The following is a 20,711-nucleotide window of genomic DNA, read 5'->3' on the forward strand; positions in this document are numbered from 1 at the left end:
AAAAAGATTTACTGTTGCAATTTATTTTCCTACTAAAAACCAGAACTATTTAAAGTGCCTTAAAAAAAGAAAAGACAGATTTAAATGGTCTACTATGAGGAAAGAAATTAAACCCATGTGTTGAAAGGCATCTCATGGAATATGGCCAAGTACAGCTGCCTTGCTAAGAAGTCTCATGGCACTGTAAAAGAGCACTGGGGAAAAAAAATTAATGTAGTGCTGATAGCTCAGTTGCCTGAAGGCTTTTTACAGACTGAAGGGAATTCAGTGGTCAGGAACCAAGACTGGTTTACAGATAAATTGGGAAGAAATACAGAAGTCTATGCACAGAAGGGCAAATGCAATTACAATTTCTAAACAAACTGAATATGAAATCTGTGTACACAGTCACAGACATATGAATACTGTTCTTTCCATGTTTTAGGGCAACACCACAGGGATTACTCCAAGTGCTTGAGAGGCTCTGAAAGACCAAGAATGAAAGCAAAATAGAAAAAATATAGTTGTAGAAACAAAGAAAACTTTCACAATTATAAGTATTAAACTTTGGTTTAATATTCCTGTGATGGTGCTGAAAGTTTGGTTGCCTGTGTAATATAATGGCAAACACAGAAAACTATAAAGGTCAAAGAGACGAAAAGGTTTGCAGAAATAAACCTGATCAGACAGAACTATTCACAGATGATTTAACTGGGCTAACAAGGAAGGACATTAAAAGTGACCCCTTTGCAAATACCAGGGCTACAGACTTTTCAGACACACCAAGAAGGGAGCTGGAACGCCGCCTTTCCCAACACAGCTGTGTAAGAGCTACATGGATCTGCAGCCTTATGGTGGGAGAACCAGGGAACAAAGGGAGGACAGGTACGGGCTGCCTGATGCCAGTCCTGATGGAAAAGCCAGGCCTGGGGACACTGGAAGGTCTGGAGGTCTGTCCTGGGCTGGCAGACAGAGGAGGACACACAGGTGAGAATGGGCTGTCACTTTGGCTTCCTGGTTTCCTCCCTCTCTCTCCTCATGCGTAGCAAAGAGTGCATGGAAGACTGCAAATACATCCCCAGTAGAGAGGAACTTAATTTCTATATGAAAAGAAATGTGGTAAAATTCAGTGGTGAAGAAGAAGGTATGGATATTAGTGACTAAGAGCGTACTGACAGTCAGAAAAAAAATCAGTGATTCTGAGCCAGGGGAATTTTCCCTTTATGTAAAATTTCAAATGCCGTTAGGTATAGGTTTGTTCCCCTGATAGCAATTTTTACATGGTTAGCTTTGTAAGGTAGAGACAATGTAAATGTATTACATGTGCAATAATGAATAGGCCTCCTGAAAAATGGAAGAATAATTAAAAATGCGATGATGCTGAAAAGTACAGCATTGTTATCTAAAGTGCTTCAATATACAGATGCTTCTATTTTTATAGCTTGCTAAATTACTTGCTCATCAGCTGGCATGGTTGAAGCTGTCACGAACAACCATCCTAATGCCATAAGCCCCACAGGGCATGGCTGTTTTTTCAGATTGCTGCTTCTCCTAGCTTACATAAATCCAGAGTGGCATGAGCTTTGTGGAGGTGGCTTATCAGTAACCAGCTCCCAAATGCTGAGAAAGCTAAGACAGACATCCTGCAGCTGAAACTCCCCCAAGGTCTGTCACTGGCAGCCTAGTGCCCAGAGACTGGGACCCTCAGCCTCACCTTATCACCTATTCACCAGCAAAGGAGAACACACTTTGCTATTTACTTCTCTTGGGCTTTAGGCATTGTGCAATCCCTGGATATGTAAGCTGGGCTATTTCTCTCTTAATAATCAAAAAATATGTTGCTAGTTCAGGCTTGTTGTTTGGGCTCCCACAAAGGTGGGGAAGAAAAGGTACCTCCAGAAGGCACTGATCTCTTAAGGCTTTGGCACCTGTTTTAGACTTAAGATGAGTTGCCTTCTGCAGATCTTGCTCTTTTTTTATTGGCCATAAAAAGTGTATAGACTAATTTAGATTAAATATTTACACTTCAGGTGATTAACATTAAGCAACATTAATCCTATCTTTATCATCTGATTTCAAGCCACAGCTTCTCCTTCAGTTACCTACAAAAAAAAGCATACTGTGTCCTATACAAATCTTAAATACACTGCAATGAGAGATATATTTGCTATGGTTTCATTTACCTACTGCTATTCATTTTTTAAAGTTACTTGTTTGTATCAGGTGAGAAATGAGGACATTAATGTTTCTGAAAATACTACTATGCACATCTTTGGCATTTTTCAAACACATAACTTCATGCTGCTTTTCTAATCAGAAAGAGTAATTTGTTTTTTTTCTAGTGCAGATAGTTTTGTAGCATTGTACATGATAAGAAACGTTGCGCTGAGTTCAGGAGGATATTGTAGCAGTGTAAAAGCCACAAGGTATTGACCAGATGAAGGATTAGACCCAAATGATGATTTTCTCCTTTAGGACTGACTACATTAGAACACTACTTTTCTAGAAAATGCTTTTACTTTGATTTGAATGGGATACCTGAATTAAGTTGTTTCTCAAATAAGACCAAATTTCCAGTTTCCCCCAGCTTCAAATACCACAAAAAATAATTTTCCAGTTATTATGCAGTAAGTAATGCAAAGAAAAAAATGTGTGACTCTATCAGTTTGATTTTAAATTTTCTTAGGTGGAAACAAATCTAATTCCTACTCACTCTGTATGCCGAGTGTAATTTACAGCTTTGTAGTCTATGCTACAAAATAGAAAACAGGACTTTCAGGCTCCTCAAAGCTTCCTCTGGAAGCAGCACCTCACACAACACCCCTTGGACTGCTTCTGGCAGGTGGCAGTTCTGCAGTGTCTCCTAACTTGCAGGGACAGAGGGCAACACTACGTATCATGGAAGTGGTAGACTAGAAATCAGATTTTCATTCATTGCACACAGAAACCAACCCAAAATCTTCCATAGCCTGTGTGAAATTGTCTATATCAAGCTACAGACACAGAAGTCACTTTTTAATTTCCTCCTGCATCAGCACCAAGAAGCTTCATAGTAAGCTTCTGGAACTGTTCAGATAAAAACTTCCTGAAGCCACTCTTCTCCCACAGATACTGGAATCATTTGACATACTCCCTACAACTAATGGGGTTTATTCACAAAGGGAAAGCAGCATGCATGAAGCTGAAGAGGTGATTTACTGCTAACTGCCTCCTCTGATCTAGCTGCTGTGTGGATGATGAGTGCACTGTTACTGGGAGGGTGCTCTGCTACCGCCCCAGACAAGCCACCTCTCCCAGTGCTCACCCAGAGGATGAGGTTTCTCCAAGTGTGTCCAGCTCCAGCTGTCTACAATGCTGATACCTGGAGAGCCAACAGACCACCCTTTCCTTCAGCACATGCCAGAGCTGCACTCCTAGCGAAGACTTCAGCAGCAGTGCAGATGGAGAGATGCCAGAGGCAAGGAGAGACCCCTCTGTGTCCTCTGTGGTCTCTAACTGGATGAAGGGGTCCCTTACTGTCAGATTAGACTGAATCACCTGCCAGTTCTTAGCTCTGCACTTTGTTTTCTAAACCTATGATAAGGAAGAGTGTTGCTATCCCCTCACTGAGCACCTGACAAGATGTTCCTTCTTAGGGGACTTCTAGATGAGCGGGAAAGTAAGAAAGCTGTTGTGAACTACATGAGAATAGTCTTGCTGGGTTGGACAACAGAGAAGATGAAAAAAGATTCTGTCTTTCCAATTATGACCAGCCTTTTTTTCATTCTCTGAGCTATGGATTAAGCCCACACAATCCCCAATTAATCATGTCCACAGAAATTATGCAAGTCTCTTAAAGCCATTTTCCTACTATCAATGAAAAGGGACAAAGGCTGTTTTGTGACTTGAACCCACCTATCTCTCTACAGCTAAACTTCCCCTTTGCACACTTTTCCTCCTCAGGGCAGCATGACTGTCCTTTTGCCTCCTAATGCCTGCTCCATATAATTTCCATCTACTATTGGATACTCTTTAAGACGGTTGGTTGCTGGTTGGGCAGGTCAAAATTACAGTAGGTAATTGGTTAAAATTTAACAGGCCTTCACAAATGGAACAACTAAAATATTCTGAGAAAGAGCCATCCCTTTCAGCAGCTTTCTCCATGCTGAAAAAGGGATGTACTCCTCTGAACAGTTACAGCAGCCTAAAGCTGATATGCTGGAACACAGTGGGAGGCCTCCACTTTAGATTTTTCACTGTATTTGAAATGATAGACTGAAATAGGTTTTTACAACTGGCATCCATCACTTTTCCCCCTCTGAGTCAAGGTCTCTTGCATCATGTGCAGTCCAGAACAGCTGCCCTGAAGGACATCACTGCTCCTGCAACAGTGCAAATGAAAGAAGACTGATGATGTCCTGATGAATACAGAGGACTGAATTAAATCCTGACTGCAAGTGTGTCTCAGTGAAATCAAACCTACCCAAGAGCTACCCAAGTAGTTGCAGAGTACTTCACCATCACTAGTGAAACAGAAACAAACAGCAGCAGAGAGTGCTAAGTTATAGGCTGGGGAAAATTTGCTGTCTGGGAACATGCACAGTTGGAATAGTCACATAACCTATTTTAGGCACCAAATGTAGGTTGTGTTATATGAGGAGGCTCACTGGTCAGTGCACAGAAGTAGGTGAAGCCCTCCCAAAGGTGATTTAGAACATTGAAATCCATGAATATTTAGGTTCCTAATTTGGATGCTCTGAGTTTCTCTCCAGAGGTGCTTCTCTTCACTGGTTGTGCAGAGAGTGTAGCTCCTAATTTTGGAACATGATGCACTCCTAAATTAGGGAAGTAATTACTTAAAAGCTGTGAATTACTCCTCCCTTCCCTTCTTTCCAACTGGCAGCTGAACCTGTAATGGCATCAGACTAAGCCAGATTCTGATTACAGTAGTAGTGGTGGCAACTGTGACACAGCTTCATTCATTTATAGTACAGGAAGCTCTAGACATAGTAATGAAAATAAAGTCTCATCTGGGATGCTGAAATTCTTTGCTAAGAATTGCTGATATTAAAATCTTTGCATTTGACTGAAAATTTCAAAACCAAAATCTGAGTTTCTAAACATATACAGTTACTTTAAGTTTTGTTTACTATCACACCATGCATGCAGAGCATTGGGAAATGATACTATGGATCTGCTGCTCCAGCTAGATCCCTACAAATCTATGGGGCCTGATCTCTACAAATCTATGGGCCTGAATTCTCAAAGAGCTGGCTGAAGTAATCACAAAGCCTTTCTCACTGATTTTTTGAGTGGTCTTGTGAATCTGGAGAGGCCCCAGCTGACTGGAAGCTGGGGAACATCATCCCAACTTCCAAGAAGGGCAAGAAGAAGGACCCCAGAAACTACAAGCCTATTAGTTTCACTTCAGTAGCTGATAAATTCACAGAAAAGATTATTCTGGGAAGTACTGAAACACAGCACCTGGAATACTGAAACACAACACCTGGAGGACAGCACAGTCATTGGTCAGAGCCAGCACGGCTTCATGGAGCCTTGCTTGTCAAACCTGATTTCCCTCTACAACAGGGTAACCCACTGACCTAGGAAAGCCAGCAGATGTGCTTTGGACTTCAGCAAATCTTTCAATATTGTCTCAAAGTTTCCTTCTGAAGAAAGCATCCAGCTCACAGCTGGACCATCCTGTTACACAATGGGTGACCAAAGTGATCATGGGTTGGGCACAAAGGGTTACAGAGGATGGGGTGACCTCAAACTGGTGACCTGCCATTATTGGAGTTCCAAAGGACTCCATCCTCATCTCTGTGCTCTTTACCACCTTCATTAATGACTTGGACACATCCCTTCCACAATGACTTGGAAGGGATTAACTCCCTCATGGGCAGAGAGACCTCAATAAATTAAGAGGACTGGGAAATCACCAATCATATGAAGTTTGACAAGGGAAAGTGCCAGATTATTCACCTGGGATGGGGCAGCCCTGGTTGTGTGTGGAGATTGGGCAATGAGAGGCTGGAGAGTTTGCCATGGAAAGGGACCTGGGCCAGCAGTGCCCAGCAGCCAGGAGAGCCAGCCCTGTCCTGGGGGGCATCAGGCACAGCATGGCCAGCTGGGCAAGGGAGGGATCGTCCTGCTCTGCTCTGCTCTGGGGCAGCCTCCCTTTGGATATTACATGCAGTTTTGTGTGCCATAGTATTAAAAAGAAATTAAGCTGCTAGAGGGTGTCCAAGGAGAGCCTCCGAGGATGGTGAAGGGTCTGGAGGGGAATCTGTATGAGGAGTGGCTGGCTTCACTTGGTCTGTTCAGCCTGGAGGAGAGACTGAAGGGAGATCTCAGTGTGGTCTTCAACATCCTCACAAGGGGAGGCAAAGGAGCAGGTATTGATCTCTTCCCTTTCATGATCAGTGACAGGACATGAGGGAAGGCACGAAGATGAGTTAAGGGAAGCTTAAGTTTAATATCTAGAAAAGGTCTTTCACCCAGAAAGTGGTTGAGCATGGTAATAGTTCTCCAGTGAGGTGGTCACCAGCACCAAGCTCAAGAATCTTTTGGACAATGCTCTCAGGCACATAATGTGATTTTTGGGGTGTCCTGCAAAGGGCCAGGAAATGGACTTTATGATCCTGATGGATCCCTACCTACTCAGGGTGTTCTATGATTCTACAATCTGCTTTTTCCATGGCCATTGTCTTTCAAGAGCATCCAACTGTGGCAGAGAGAAACCTCAGTCAGGCCAAGAAGTCTTAAAGTAGGTAGATCATCAACATGATGTGATAAATGAGACAAATGACATTTGCATATCTGAAGTGTCTGTTCAGGTCCTGCATGACACTTCCTATCTTAAAAAGGATTGTACTTCCAGGCCTCTGTAATTTCTGCAACAGCTTCTGCTGTTTTGAGGGTTAAACCATGATCCCATATCCTTTGGACAATTAAGGATTAAAGGGTCCTGTCTTCACATGATGCAGTTTCTTAACTTCTCTAGAAGATGAGAATATACTTTTTATGAAGCTTGATTGAGGAAGGGACAAAACTGCAGCTTCAAGATACTTTAAAAATGTAATGGATTTCAGATGCTGTCCTATGAATTCTCTACTATATTTGATTTTTGAATGTTTAATTTGCTAAGGGAACTGCTTCCTCCCTGGCATGAAAACACAATTACTTAAGCTCACTTCATTATTTTGAGACTGTTAGCACAATTTGGGTCATTGTTTAACACTCCATTGCTATGAAAACAATGAAATTCTCTAATGATTAATAGGATTTGCTACTTTAAATAATCATGTTGAACCTCATTTGCACAAGTAAGGCTTGTTACTTCCATATGACTGATGTACATCTTTGGAAAGTTGCTATTCATACAGCTTTGGAAAGTTGCTACTCATCTCTAGACTGTCCTCTTTAACTGTTATGGGGACAAGATTTTTGCAACGTAGAGCCCACAGCTGTGTATTGCATCTCATCCCATCCTACTGCTATGAAAGGCATCCTTGGAGAGATTTCCTCCTGCACTTCTGTGATAAACTTTTATGGTATTTTGTACTTATATAGAATTGCACATTCTATGGTAAGTCAAAGCAGGCACCAGGAGGACATTGTTACCTAACATGGACAGTATCCTGCTGAGCCTCAGCCACAAATGAGTCCTTTCTGGCTGAGCCCACACAGCTGGAGAGAAATTCAGAAGTGGACAATGAAGCCTGAAAACAGCTCACAGCCCCTCCTGGGGATTAACCTTCTTCTTTCTTTTCCGCCTGCACCCACATTCTCCATTCTATGCTGCAAGGAGTTCTAAATGGTCATAAAGCCAAAACCAACCCTCCCAACAGAGACTTCCATATGGCTGCACAAAGAGCAAAGAGCTCTCTTACAAGGAGTGCTCCTGTTTCTCTTGTGCCCACCTTCCCTCGCCTCTGGCACTGCCAGGTGCCAGCGGTGCCTGTGATGAACCCCATGTGCTGAAGCTTTTGCTCACAGGCAGAAACTCACAGCAAAGCCCAGCTGCCCAGCAAATACTGCAGCTGCTCTGCTGTACACACAGCATTGTCATATGGCTGTCTTCATGTATGTTATCACCTTCTCATTAAATAACAGCAGGAATGGTTTCAGATGGAAAGATTTTGACTCAAAAGGATTTTTCTGTTGCCCCAGAGTGATCAGAACAGATGACATTCCTGGCAGAAACTGCTGAAGCCCAATGACGAGCTCTCCTTGTTTGATGTGGTCCTTAACACTCACATCAACATTTATATGGACACAAGTGAGAGCAAAGAAATGGCAGTGGTTTGTAGAGACTGCTCTGCTTGGATTTCACCCATGGAGAAGTGCAGAGATCACCCCTCTATAGATAAAAAGTCAGCCTCTTCCCATGTTTTTATTCCTAGTGAAGGAATAACAGAAATGAAGACAGTTGTCAACAAATTCCTGTTCAGCTATTTTCTTCATCATAAATTCATACAAGCAGATGTAACAGATAGGAAAAAACAGAAACACATACATGTTCCGATGTGAAGGCAACCAGTCTGGGAATAGCTGCCATTCCTTTTTCTTTAACTTCTGGGAACATCTTGAAACGTGCAATCAACATAGCATACATGTTAGATATGGCACCACCTGGAGTCCACAGTAATATACTGTTACTTTTTCTATTCATCGTAATATCATTTCAGAACAAACAAGTCTTGCTATAGTTTTTCTATATAAATGTCTCTGCCTCGTGGCAGAAACACAGATTCTTCTTCCTGATGCTCATCACAGCTGGGCTGTGTAATAACAGGATCTACTACACACAAAAAAACACTTATGCAAAAAGTACCACTGCAAAAAAAAACTGGTGCTTCCTTTCACCCTCATTCTAACTACTATCTCACCTTCAGTCTTAGCTTTCCATGTGCCATCAACACATAATCCCACTCTATTCCATCTCCTAAGCAATGCCCCCACAAGGCAACTTCATAAGGGATAGCCAAGTGCCACCTAATTTATGCTCTCCCCTTCTAAATCAAGGTAGTGTTTTATGCCCCAGGTTTGAGTAAACCCACCCTCTGAGACCCAACAGCCACTATCTTCTGGATAATGGGAGTGGTAAGAGGGAAGAGAAAGGAAAGAGGATCATTCTAACAAAATTTTTAATTTTAATTCTTCTCTGATGGGAATAAGGGGAAAAGATTAAATGTCCCTAATACTTGCCTTAAAATCACTGGCATACATTCACTTAAAATAGCTATTTCAAGATGGGTATTTAACCCACTTCAAGATGGGTATCAGATCTACAGCTCTGCAGTGGTCTGTTTCTCCTTCTTGAGATTTTTTACAAACCGAGTCTCTGTGTCTACAGTGGGGCAATGTTTGGCTTTACATTAGTGCTGCAAGAGCACTATGGGAATATAATACAGTATGAGAGTCAGAAGCTGAGAATTTTTACATTTGTATGCACACAAACACACACATACAGAGACATGTATACATTAAATCCGTCAGGTTTACTCTGCATATATGTGTGTGTGTGTGTGTGTGTGTGTATACATATATATATATATTATACATATATATATATACATAGATATTGATCATATATCCATGTTTATGCACATATATTTATATAAAGCAAAACTTTCAAATGAACAGGTTGAAATGCCAGTGAGGTAGAGTTCAACTATTGCAACAGTCACCCATCTAAAAATGGAATGAAGAGCACAAGATGTGCACCTCCAGAGGATGGTTCAGCTCATCCTATGGCAGCTTTTGTGGTAGGTGGAACCTTCCCTGCAGACACATCCCCACTCTCCCTTGAATACACAGGAGTTGCTGTAACTAGCCCATGGTAGATACCCAATGCTTGGACAGCCAAAATGAGATAAGATAAAATCCATCCTTTGAGATGAGGGAAGCACTGTTGCGTATCTGTGCTGGCAAATTTAGCATTGTTTTGACTTTTATAATTCTTTTTCATGATAATGACTTTTTTGTTTTAATCTCACTGGAGATATACATGCTGTTCTACAGCCCACACAAGCTGTGCCTTCATTTCTAATCAGTATCCTAGCTCTGCTCTTGCAGTGAGGCTGCCCTGCTGTGTGCTTTCCTTGACCTCACTGGCCCTTCTGTGAATCCAAGGGAAGAATGGCAATGCTGCCATACGGGTCAGTACAGATTGGGGCTTTTCTTCCCCTTTCAACTATATTGAGATATGAGCATATTTCAACACCTCTCTTCAGAAATGACAATGAGAAATGTAAAGATTAAGAGGAAATGCTCAGGTACCTGTCCCTAAAAATGCAGATGCCATGCAAGAACTGCTATTGATGATTTAGGTGACTGAACTAAGTTGAAGTAATTTGGCCTATCTTGTCCAAAGTCATTGGCTCAGTGTCAAAAGAATCAAGACTGAAATGTTTAGTTTCTTCAATACCAAGTTTCCCTACTAGAATTTATCACTCAGTCATTTAACCTTGAATTTATTCATATGCCTGCATTCTGCTTTTAAATTTGTAGTTGTGTTCACATCCATAGTTAATTCCAGCTAACAAAACACACCTACAGAATTTGGAGAAAATAGTCAGGCTTCACATGGATTGATACTGTCTATTTCATTCCAGAGAATGCAGAGAGAAAGAACCTTTTTTTTTTTTTTTTTTCAATAGTAAGGTCTTCAGCTAAAGCCATGAAGTGGGAAGACAGCAAAGAAATTATTCTGATTATTGCCTAAAATGCTGAACCTGCATACTGAGTATTGCTGCCTTAAGAGAGAAAATTAGAAAGATGCACTTTGCACAAATCAGAAATTGCAGAGAAAGAAAGAAATAAAGAAAGAAAGAATGAGAGGGGGCAGCCCTGCAAATGCCAGTGCAGGTACACCCTGCCAGAGAGCCCATCCCCACATGGGTTTCGGCTCGATGAAGCGAGCTCTGACACACCAACAATACCCTGGCCCCATGCCAGGCAGCACCTTTTGCAGCACCTCCTGAGGCACACACCTTTCCTGACTCACTCTGGCTGTGCCTGAGTGTGCCAGGCTCGGGCAGGTCTGGCACGCCAGCCTTTCACGCAGCCGCTGCCGGGCTGCTGGGCAGCACTGCTATGGCTCTGCTCTCACCCTGCCATCCCTGACCAGCCCAGGGGGAAGGTGAGGAGCTGAGGGCAGCTGTACCGAGTCAGGTCAGGCTTGGTAACCAACCACCGAGCAGTTTCCAAAAGCTTTCACTTTGGTCCTGGGCTCGTGACACACACTCAGATGCCCGGTGTGGTGGAGGCCAAGGTTTTCAGGGGGATCTCTAAGCACCACAATAAAAGCTGTCAGTGCCTTTGGTCTCATGCTTTTTAACTAGGAACTCATGAAAAAGCAGTATCAATTCTTCTCATCTATTTCTCTACATCTGTGGAAAGGGACAAAATAAAATTCCCACACCACTTCCCACATATGCATTCAGATGTGTGAAGCTGAAGGTGAGCCTTGCCTGACCTTCACGGCCTCAGAGAGCTGAATGTCCTAGGCTGTTATCAGTGAGGCCTTACCTCTACTCAAGAGTGAACTCTTTCTCTCTCCATTAGGTCAACTAACTTCCCTTCCAGAAAGGCTCCTTCCGCAACAGCTAACAGTCTGTTCTCTTTTGACAAGCCAAGATATTATACCCAATGTAAATTCTTTCATTATTTTGCAATTTTGTAAGATAGACAGGCCAAAATTTTTGAGCAATGAAATTACAGAGTCAGGGAAGAGGTGACAAAGAGTATAAATCAAAAGAATAAGTGGAATGATTAAAAAAAAAGTCTTAACAATGTTTGTCAGTGACTTCTCTACACTAACTTTTTTGCCTTACTAACAACTTGCCCTGAAGAAAACAGGTTTCTAAGCCTTTAAGCACTCAGATTAACTAAGCACCCAAGAACCCCACTGAGAAAAACAGGTCAGCTTCACATGGAAAGCTAACAGCATGCTCTAATGCTGGCAGGGTCTCCCTGACTCTACTGAAATTGCTGGAAAGTATGCTACATTTTTCCCTGTTTGCTCCAATTTCCCCTGAGGTGATGGAGAACTTTGTTGTGTTTCTTCCCTCTGTTATTAATACAACAGTCTTTCTATTTCATGGAATCCATAAAAAGTGGAGGCAAAGCAAAACTGCAAGGCAAATGTCTCTTGTCATTATGCTTCCCATGTGCCATTACAGCTGCTCATCATGCAGAGCAATTTGCTCAAACAGACCCTCATAATCACATCCCTGAAATTCATAAACATGCAATACTTTATCTCAAAGAGGCCACTGGTGTTTACTAGCAAGTGTCCTCTCAAACATGCATATTTAATTATATTTACTCTTTAGCTGCAGGGGATGTCATATACCACAGTCTGAAAAATAGAGAAAGCTTGAAATGTCATGTACCAGGTGAAAATATCCCATCGCCACAGCCCCCTGGCCAGCCAACCATCTCTCTCATTTTCCTTAGTGTGACATATTCCAAAAGTACAAACACTGGAGCAATTTCATAGGTGAACCTGAAATGTAGTAATGTCCATATTTAATGCTTTCATCTACAAAACTAATACATCTTTTTCCAATATTACATTACATTATAGCCACAATATATTCTATCTTATACTGGATAGAGTTCTGTTTCACAATACTTTCCACAGTCTTCTTTCTGATTTGACATCAAATGTTTGGAAGGAGAAATGCAGGAAGTGCTTAAGAATCCATTTCCACCCACTTCAGTGAATAAAATCTTGCCCACCTCTTCCAGGCTCAAGGCTTTGCCCTTCATCCAAGAGATGCTGGGCAGAGCCCCTTTGCCTTGCACAGACTCGTGTGCATGTCTAGAGGCACGTGTCAGCAGTCCCATTCACTATGGCCAGAGAGTGCATGAAGCTAAGCAAATACACAAAAATGCTTCCTAATACCAAAGTGAAAAAACCCCACACTTTAAATTCCACATCTGTTTCTTACAGAAAGCAACAGCTTTGACTGCTCCAGGTATGAATCGTACGTAACATGAATGCAACTGCTCACTCAGTACCCCTTTCATTTTATATATTTATGCATGCAAAATGCTAATCTGTATATGTATTTTGTGTGCTTTTGGGAGGCAGCACAACCAACATCCTATCGTGATGATGAAATTTTATAAATTACAGCCTACAGGACAACACTGAAGGTCTTTCTATAAATAACTGTTGTAACCATTTAAAAAACAGCTTATTTTTTCCCCAGTAATTTTAACAAAAAATTATTCTTTCACTCATGTACAGGAACTAGTATTTTAGCGCATAACTGTGAAATTACATTAAATATCTATATATTAAATTAAAAAAATCTTCTACTTACATATTAGTATTTGCTGCTGATGTCAGCCAGTCTGCCGCCAATCCAACCATGTCCAACCCAGTTGAAAGTTGATTAAAATATCTAGGGTGCCCTGCATAAGATGGAAAATGTTAACAAAAGGCTGATGACTCTGAATGAAACTATTCAGTGCTGAACAGTATATTTACCTCCATATTTCTATAGAGAAGGAAGAGCTTTCAAGGTATGAAACAAAGCAAATGGCAGTAAATACATTTCTTGAAAAAGGCAGGATAATTTCTCTTCTTTCTCATCCCAAAGTCAGTAAAATCAGAGTAATTATACTCAACACAGAATAATTAATTCCAACATTCCCCATTATCCTTTCAATATGCCTTGAAAATTAGCACATTGCTGCCTCACAAAAATAGCTGTTTGCTCCCGTTAGCGTGTCACATGTTGTCACTGGATATGGTTTTGCCTGACTAGGTTTGAAAGGCACACATGAGACGCTATCTGAAAAGCTTGCCAGGACATATAACATCAGTGATGAATGGCTAATGATTGTAATAGACAGGGCGAAATGAGAAAATGGAATATTTTGGTGACTGCTTTGCACATGACTCAATGGCTGATGATTGTACAGGGATGGCAGGGAAGGTGGTGGTCCTTGTCATTTCTTCACTGTCAGAGTGCAATTACAAATAGCCTGGCTACTTGCAACTGTGATTTTAATCAAACGCTAATAAAAACAAGCACTGCTGCTCCAGCAGAATGATGCACAGGACTATATTCAGTGAGCTGATGCTCTCTTTACTTGGTTAATCTAATTGGCTCCTGTTTTTTTTCAAAATATCCTCCTAGAGATTTTCCTTAAAAACATGCCTAGAGCCATTAAACACAGGAAGCATTAAAATTCCATTTTTAATAGTTACTTCCCGCAAGCCCTTGGTAAGTGGCATAATTACTGGTACAAATTATGGATGGTCCACAATTACTTAAATGCCATCCAACTCAAGGGACAGCAGCCTCTGCTTGGAAAACACCTGTCCTGACCCTTAGACGATGTACTGTTATTGCCATCAGAGAAAACAAAAGATAGAGCAAGATGATTGAGGAAATGCAGACCCAGCACTGAGAGAAAACTTATCTTCGGTCTCTTGTGGCCTCTTATCAGGCATGGACACATGGCTGGCAGAGCAGCATGGGGAATTGCTCCCCAGCTCCCACCCTGCAGCACACAAAGGCAGAGTAATCAAGCTGAGCAGGCAGACCAGAGCTGAGGATATGGGGCAGGGGACACACACACAAATTCCTCTTGCCTGCGCCCTTAACCTGAGACCAGCCCTGTCCTATTGCCATCCCGCCTGACCGCATTTTGCACGGACCTCCCTCTCTCACTGACAGGAACTGCCACCTTTCCTTGGTCTGCGCTGCCAAAGACAGGCAGCCAAAGCCCCTGAACACCGAGGAATGATGCTCAGATCCAGCAGAATGAACTGGATCTTGCCCCCTGCTCTTCATATTCTTGAGTGGGCTCGGTGTACCTAAGACACATGCGTACCCCATCACCACCACCACAGCCTCAGCAATCCTGCTCCAGGGTCTCTGCCTGCAGAGAACTGCACCTCCCCCGACGGAGGAATTTTGAAGGAGAATTCCATATTTATAGCTTAGGTTCCATATAACAGCTGGATGACAAATTTCACCTGAAAGCAACAGAAAATTAGGAGCTAAAAGCCTTTAGTGGATCAGGAGTACAGGAAGACTCAAAGGAGGTAACAAAAATTCCTGTTTTGGAAATAAATCCACAAAGCTGGGGAATAGCAGAGTTTGTATCTGCAGCTGCAGTGTCTCAGCCGTTCTCTGTCAGCCCCACACCCAGCCCAAGGCGACAGCCCTGCTGTCACTGCTTGTTTCTTCAAGCAAACCTCCCAGCACACACCACCTGCTTTGGGAGCCGCCGTAGGAACGGGCCCGGGCACACGCAGGGCTCGGGCAGCCGTGCCCTGGAGCGAGCGAGGTGGAGGGAGCGGCGCTGCATCGAGAGATGTCAGGACAGAGAGGGCAGCGGCTGCTGCTGGGAGAGCACCCGGCACCCACACCTGTGACACAGCCCCCTCCACCCGTGCCTTCCCTCTGCAGCGCGGCTGTAACACAGAAGGGCAGGGAATGTTCTGCCCCAGCCCGACCCCTGCCCCGGCTGCAGGGCTTTGCCTGTCCATGCGACGACTCACTACGTGAGCGAGCTCTCTTCCCTTGGCTAGATGGCCATGGACGGCTGAGGCTTTGCTTGGAATACGGGCTCCACTGGCCAGGTGAGAAGAGTTTGTGAGAGCTGCTCAAAAATCACTCCCCGGGTGCCTCTGTCTGAAATACAAATCCTTTGCTGAAGCTGTTCCTGAACAAAGAGGTACTAGAAAAGAGCTTGTGACTGGGCGAAGAATTGGTTGAGAGATGAAAACAGGAGAGTATTACTTAAGGGTTTGTTTAGCAATACACAGTGTATTCACAGATACCCCAGAGTAAATCGGGAGATGATGGCGAGGGACCAGGGCCAAGGCACAGGGACAGGCCGGGCTTTCCGCACTGAGGGCGTTGCCTCTGCCCCACACACCCTCCCACACACCCTCCCACCTGCAGCGGCTTCAGGCACGGTCTGAGGCACGGGCATGCCCAGCGGGAACCCCCGGCCTCCACAGCCCCCACAGGGAAGCGACGAGAAGGGATAAAGGCACGGCTGGGATAAAGGCATGGCTGGGATAAAGGCACGGCTGGCAGCACTGAGTCTGGCCGTGCTTGCAGCCTCGCTGCGTGCATGGCCAGCACCCGGGCTGCCAGGGAGCAAGGCTGGGCCAGAACCGGCTCCTCGCACCCTCCCTGGAGTTTCCAAGCCATTTTTAAACGCTCATTTTCAATTGTCCAGAGCACAGGAACTGAATTTAACACCCATCTTTCCCTGCATCCGCAGTCACTGCCTTTTACATCCTCTCAACGAGAATTCAGTCTCTGTGAAAGCGTGGCTCCCCCGGGCGCCCCAGTGAGCCGTGGCACGCAGGCAACACCTAGGAGCAACCCACACCTGCCCTTCGGCCGAAAAACCGGCCATCTGCCTCGCCGAATCCCTGGACCTGGGTATCCAGCTGTGAGGCTAATGCAGTACAATTTATTTTTCAATCAGCCTCCCGGGCCCCTGCAGCCAAACGCCGCCCAGGAGGGGCCGTGTCCGAGGGGCTTCTGCGGCAGGAGTGGAGGCTGACGCTGCCGCCAGAAACCTCCCCATACTGTCCTTGCTCTGAGGGTAATTCCAGTGTTTTACTCCTAAGCACACGCCGGAGGGCTCCGGGTGTGTGCCTCACGCATTTCGTGAATCGCCAGGCTAGAGGAGCAGCAGCCAAGCGAGGCGGCTCTGCACCCCCTGGGCTGAACCCCGCCACGCCACCACATTTCACAAAACCGCCAGCACCCGTTTTCAGACTTTAAAAGCATTATTTTCATTTAAACAAATTATAAAATGTCAAGATGGGAAAGCCTCCGATATTTATAAAGAGGAAGAGAAATGGTAACATTGTTTTAAATTGTCTTTTTTGGATACAAAAATTAAATTGGTCTGTTGTGTGAAAACAGGCTATAACAAAAAACGATTAAAGAAAATCAGCTAAGAAACCCTATTTTTCTGAATTCCCAGAATCATAGATCCCACATTCTTCATAATTTCTGTGCAAATACGTTTCCTATGCCCTATCCAGACACATCATATAGATCACTGGACTGATCGACTTTGCTCCCCTCATTTAAGATACCATTTACCTAACTATTTAATCCAGTATTTTACAAACATCTTGACAGCACCCGACCCATTCATCAAAACATGCGGATGGTCATTTCCACCACTAAACGAGGAGGATTACACAGATCCCTCACAATCTTTACCAGGATCAGTCTGTTCTGTTCTCTTCTCAAAACCTGAGATGTTTTTGTTTTCCCCTCAACCTCTAGTCACAAATCAGCCTTTTGTCTCGTTCAGTAAATGGCTTCACATTTATTTTTAAGCAATTTCTCCGTAATTTAAATTCCCACTAAGAGCTCTCCGGACCCCTTATTATTTCCCAATGACAGCCGTAATTGCGGCTCCGGCTCCGTTTTCTGCCTGCTCCGCCGCAGCTTAAGGTGGCCCCGGTGCAGAGTCGGGCGCTCCCCACGCCTGGGTGAGCCCCACGCTACCTTCCCTCCACGAAGCGCACAGCGGGGCACGACTAACGCGGCATCCCAGCCAGGGAGGAGTCAATCCACCCCTGCTTTCCCCAGCGAAAACCAGCAAATGGCTGTTGAAACAAATCGGACTTTGGTTTTATTGCTTGAGCCTAAGTTGAAACTAAATCCTCGATATTTCTGTGTAAGATTCTGCTAAATTCTCTTTTAATTTTATGTCTTGCAGGCGAAGTGACAGGCACGGCAAATGGCCTCTCAGAGCTCGAATTTACAGGCCGTTTACTGTGATTTCGGCTGCTAAATGGGCTGGAGTCCCTGCTGCCCCAGTGCAGGGACTCCCCTCTGCCCCAGCTCCGCGCCCGCAGGAGGCAATCGCCGGGCACCATACGTGAAATGATGAAAAGGCACGGCAGAAAGTGGGGAAGGTGGTGCAAAGTCTGCCCAGCGGCACACTCGCCATCTCCGACGCACAGACGCATTAATTTTAAATCGGAAAGGGTGTGCGAGGCTGCACTGACAGCTACAGAGATGGAGCTGCTGGAGTGCTTTATCATTTTGGAGAACGATTTCTGTCTCTGCTAGAAATTACTTGGAGCTGACAAAATACAGTTGCTGCTTCAGTCTCTTAACGTTTCAAGCTAAATTGAAATGACACCTTTAATCAATGGATGAAACCATACAGGGTAGAAAATGAGCATTGCTATTACCTGTTTTAATTGCATACTTCAGGGTTGTTCTGCAGTTCAATAAAATTTCTTCCAAGGTCTGTGGCTGGTCCGCCAGTTCCCAGTTATATTCCTGGAGCAGCTCATTTGGGTAATGGAAATCAATAACTTTTGTTGATCTATCAAAACTTTTCACCACATACTGAAGTAAAATGTCCACAACGTCTTGCAGGAAAGACATAGTAGTTATTTCTCCATTGCATGTCGGCAGAAGATCTGGGAATGGACAAATTTAGAAGTTAACTTCGTTTTATGACCACATGCATAGATTCTGAACAAAGCCTTCTCCCATTTATGTTTACAAAATCTTTACACTGTAGTCAATAAAAGCATGTTTTGTTTTCATTTAATAACCAAATTGGCAAGGTTGTATTTTGAGGAATGTTCTTAAACATAACAAGATTTAATAGTTTATCTAAATTGGCCAATTCTGTCCACAGTATATTTCAGAGTAATTTTTAAGACAGTGAGACCAGGGAAACAAGACAAAAGGGAAAACAAATCTCACAGAAAATAAAGATTGAGCAACAAATGCTACAAGCAGCGCCCTTAAAACTGTCATTTGCCTTGCAATAAAATACCTTCTTGGTGACTCTCCCATGCAAGTGACTTGTTGATAATTTTCTGAGGCAATGCTACACGGGGTCTTGGTGTGCAGAAAGCTTTTGTTTAAGAGCGATGGCTCAGTCAAAACCAGACTATAGTGGAAGCCCCTAATTTGGGGTCCCGGGCTGCTGAGCAAACGGGAGAGTCCTTGGCTAGTGTATGTCGGCGGGGAGCTGGGACCTATTCACTGGAGGAGACGATACCTCCAAGGTCAGAAAAGATGAACTGCAAAAATATCTTGAATTAAAGCAAATGAGTAGGAGAGTGCTCTGTCTCCCTCCTCCCCTCAAACCTTAATTACATCGCAGGGTCTTCAATGAGAAGGTCGATGCTTTCAGTGCTCCTTAGAAGGAAAAAGCTGCGGGCTCCAGTACGCGAGATTTTACTGATTTGGGTTTTTCTTTTCGGTATTTTTTGTTGTTTGCGTGATTTTTCGCAGATTTGAGAAATGCCCGGCGGGGGCCAGGGCTGAGGGCGCAGAGCTCCGCCGCGCACCGCCAGGCCCCCCACGGCTCCGCGCAACGCGGGCGGGAGCGATTTTCGGACCGAACCGCTGTTTTTTTTCTGGTTAGTTTTAGAGAAGCAGCGTGCCCCGGGAGCGCCGTTACCTGTTGAGTGCAGAAAGGCGTAATTCACGTCCGCTTTTTGACAACCGCAGGGCTTTTTGTCGCAGGTGCAGGTCGGCCTCGGCTCCGCTACCCCCGGGGCTGCTGCCCTGGCGCCGGTTTCCACGGGCTTCTCGGCATCTCCGTAGAGCAGGGCTTGACAGCGACACGGACAAACGGCCTCATTACCGGGGCATCGGCCCTCGTCCCCCGCCCCCCCGGCCCGGGGCAGGTCCCGCGGCGCTCCGTGGGCGCGCAGCCGCGCCCCCGCCGCGGGCTACCGGGGCCTCCCTGCCCTTACCACAGAGTTTGTTTCCGATCCCTCCCGTGAACTTCTGGGCAACCTGACACCAAGCTCTTGCTGTAAGAGAAAATCGAGGGGAGGGTCCGTGGGGCGGGAGCGGGCTGAGGGCGTCTCGCCCGACCCCCGGCCCCGCTCCCCAGGAACCGCCTGCCCCGCGGAGCCCCGCGGAGCCGGCCCGGGCTCGAGTCGCCGTCGGTCCCCGCCGCCCGCACCGCACCGCTTCGTCCCGCCGGTCGAGCTGTCACAAAGGGGCTCCGGCGACCGGGCAACGCTGTCACGGCGGCTCCGTCGGGCCGGTCCTGCCCGGGCGCTCGGCGTCCTCCTACCTGTGCCGGGGGTCTCGGCGGCTGCGGAGCCCTCCTCGGCTCCGAAGGACCAGAAGCCGGAGCCGGGGCTTGCCATGGCGGAGGCGAACCGGCGGGGCGGGCGAGGAGCGGCGATCTGCAGCCCAGGCGGCCTGAGCGAGTGTGCGTGAGTGTGAGTGTGCGGGTGTGTAAGTGCGCGCGGCTGCGCCAGGCGGCGGCAGGCGAAGGGGCGGGAGCGCCCCGGGCACGCGTGGGTGGGAGCGTCTCCCGTGGGCGCCCCCGGGGCGCGCTCCGCCGAGCTGCTGCGGCCGCGCCCCGCAGGCGCTGCTGCCCGGGACGGGGCGGGCGGCCCCGCGGGAAGAGGCGCCCGCTGAGGCGGCCAGCGGCGACGGCGCCGGCTGTTCTAAGGCGTGTCCGCACCCTGCTGCAGCCGGGGAGCGGGGCGCGGCGGTGGGAGAACGGTAGCGCTCGGGGCAGATCCGAGCTATGGGTGCCGCTTGAGCTGGGGCTGCAGCTGCCCTGGGGCGCGAAGGCGAGCCAGGGTGCCTGTGCCGTCTTCACCCGACCGACGGTCCAGCGGCGGGGCGGGCGAAGGGGGCTGAGCCGCCCGGTGCCACTGAGCGGAGTGGAATGGTAGTTTTCCAAGCCTTGGCGTGGGCGGATGCGGTGGTCCAGCCTGGTACCTCGGGGGGAAG

The 20,711-nt window shown here is 45.8% G+C and overlaps 1 protein-coding gene across 2 annotated transcripts in view; it reads right to left on the bottom strand.

Moving 5' to 3' along the window:
• GAD2 (glutamate decarboxylase 2) overlaps nucleotides 1-20,329 on the bottom strand; it is a 39,107-nt gene extending 18,778 nt beyond the window's left edge. The window contains exons 1-7 of one of the 2 annotated variants that reach the window (XM_021533111.4): nucleotides 20,038-20,329; nucleotides 19,709-19,768; nucleotides 19,411-19,563; nucleotides 18,179-18,412; nucleotides 13,302-13,392; nucleotides 12,363-12,475; nucleotides 8,480-8,595 (exon numbers count right to left, since the gene is read on the bottom strand). In XM_021533111.4, the coding sequence (XP_021388786.1) occupies nucleotides 8,480-8,595; nucleotides 12,363-12,475; nucleotides 13,302-13,392; nucleotides 18,179-18,412; nucleotides 19,411-19,563; nucleotides 19,709-19,768; nucleotides 20,038-20,113 (843 nt within the window). In that variant the 5' untranslated portion in view covers nucleotides 20,114-20,329. Of the gene's footprint in view, nucleotides 1-8,479; nucleotides 8,596-12,362; nucleotides 12,476-13,301; nucleotides 13,393-18,178; nucleotides 18,413-18,777; nucleotides 18,801-19,410; nucleotides 19,564-19,708; nucleotides 19,769-20,037 lie in introns of those variants that run through there. The other variant, XM_085565342.1, reaches the window with a different exon arrangement.
• Between the last annotated feature and the right edge of the window lie 382 nt (nucleotides 20,330-20,711).

Source organism: Lonchura striata, chromosome 2 (assembly GCF_050655825.1).
Source record: "Lonchura striata isolate lonStrDom1 chromosome 2, ASM5065582v1, whole genome shotgun sequence".
NCBI classification, from domain to species: Eukaryota; Metazoa; Chordata; class Aves; order Passeriformes; family Estrildidae; genus Lonchura; species Lonchura striata.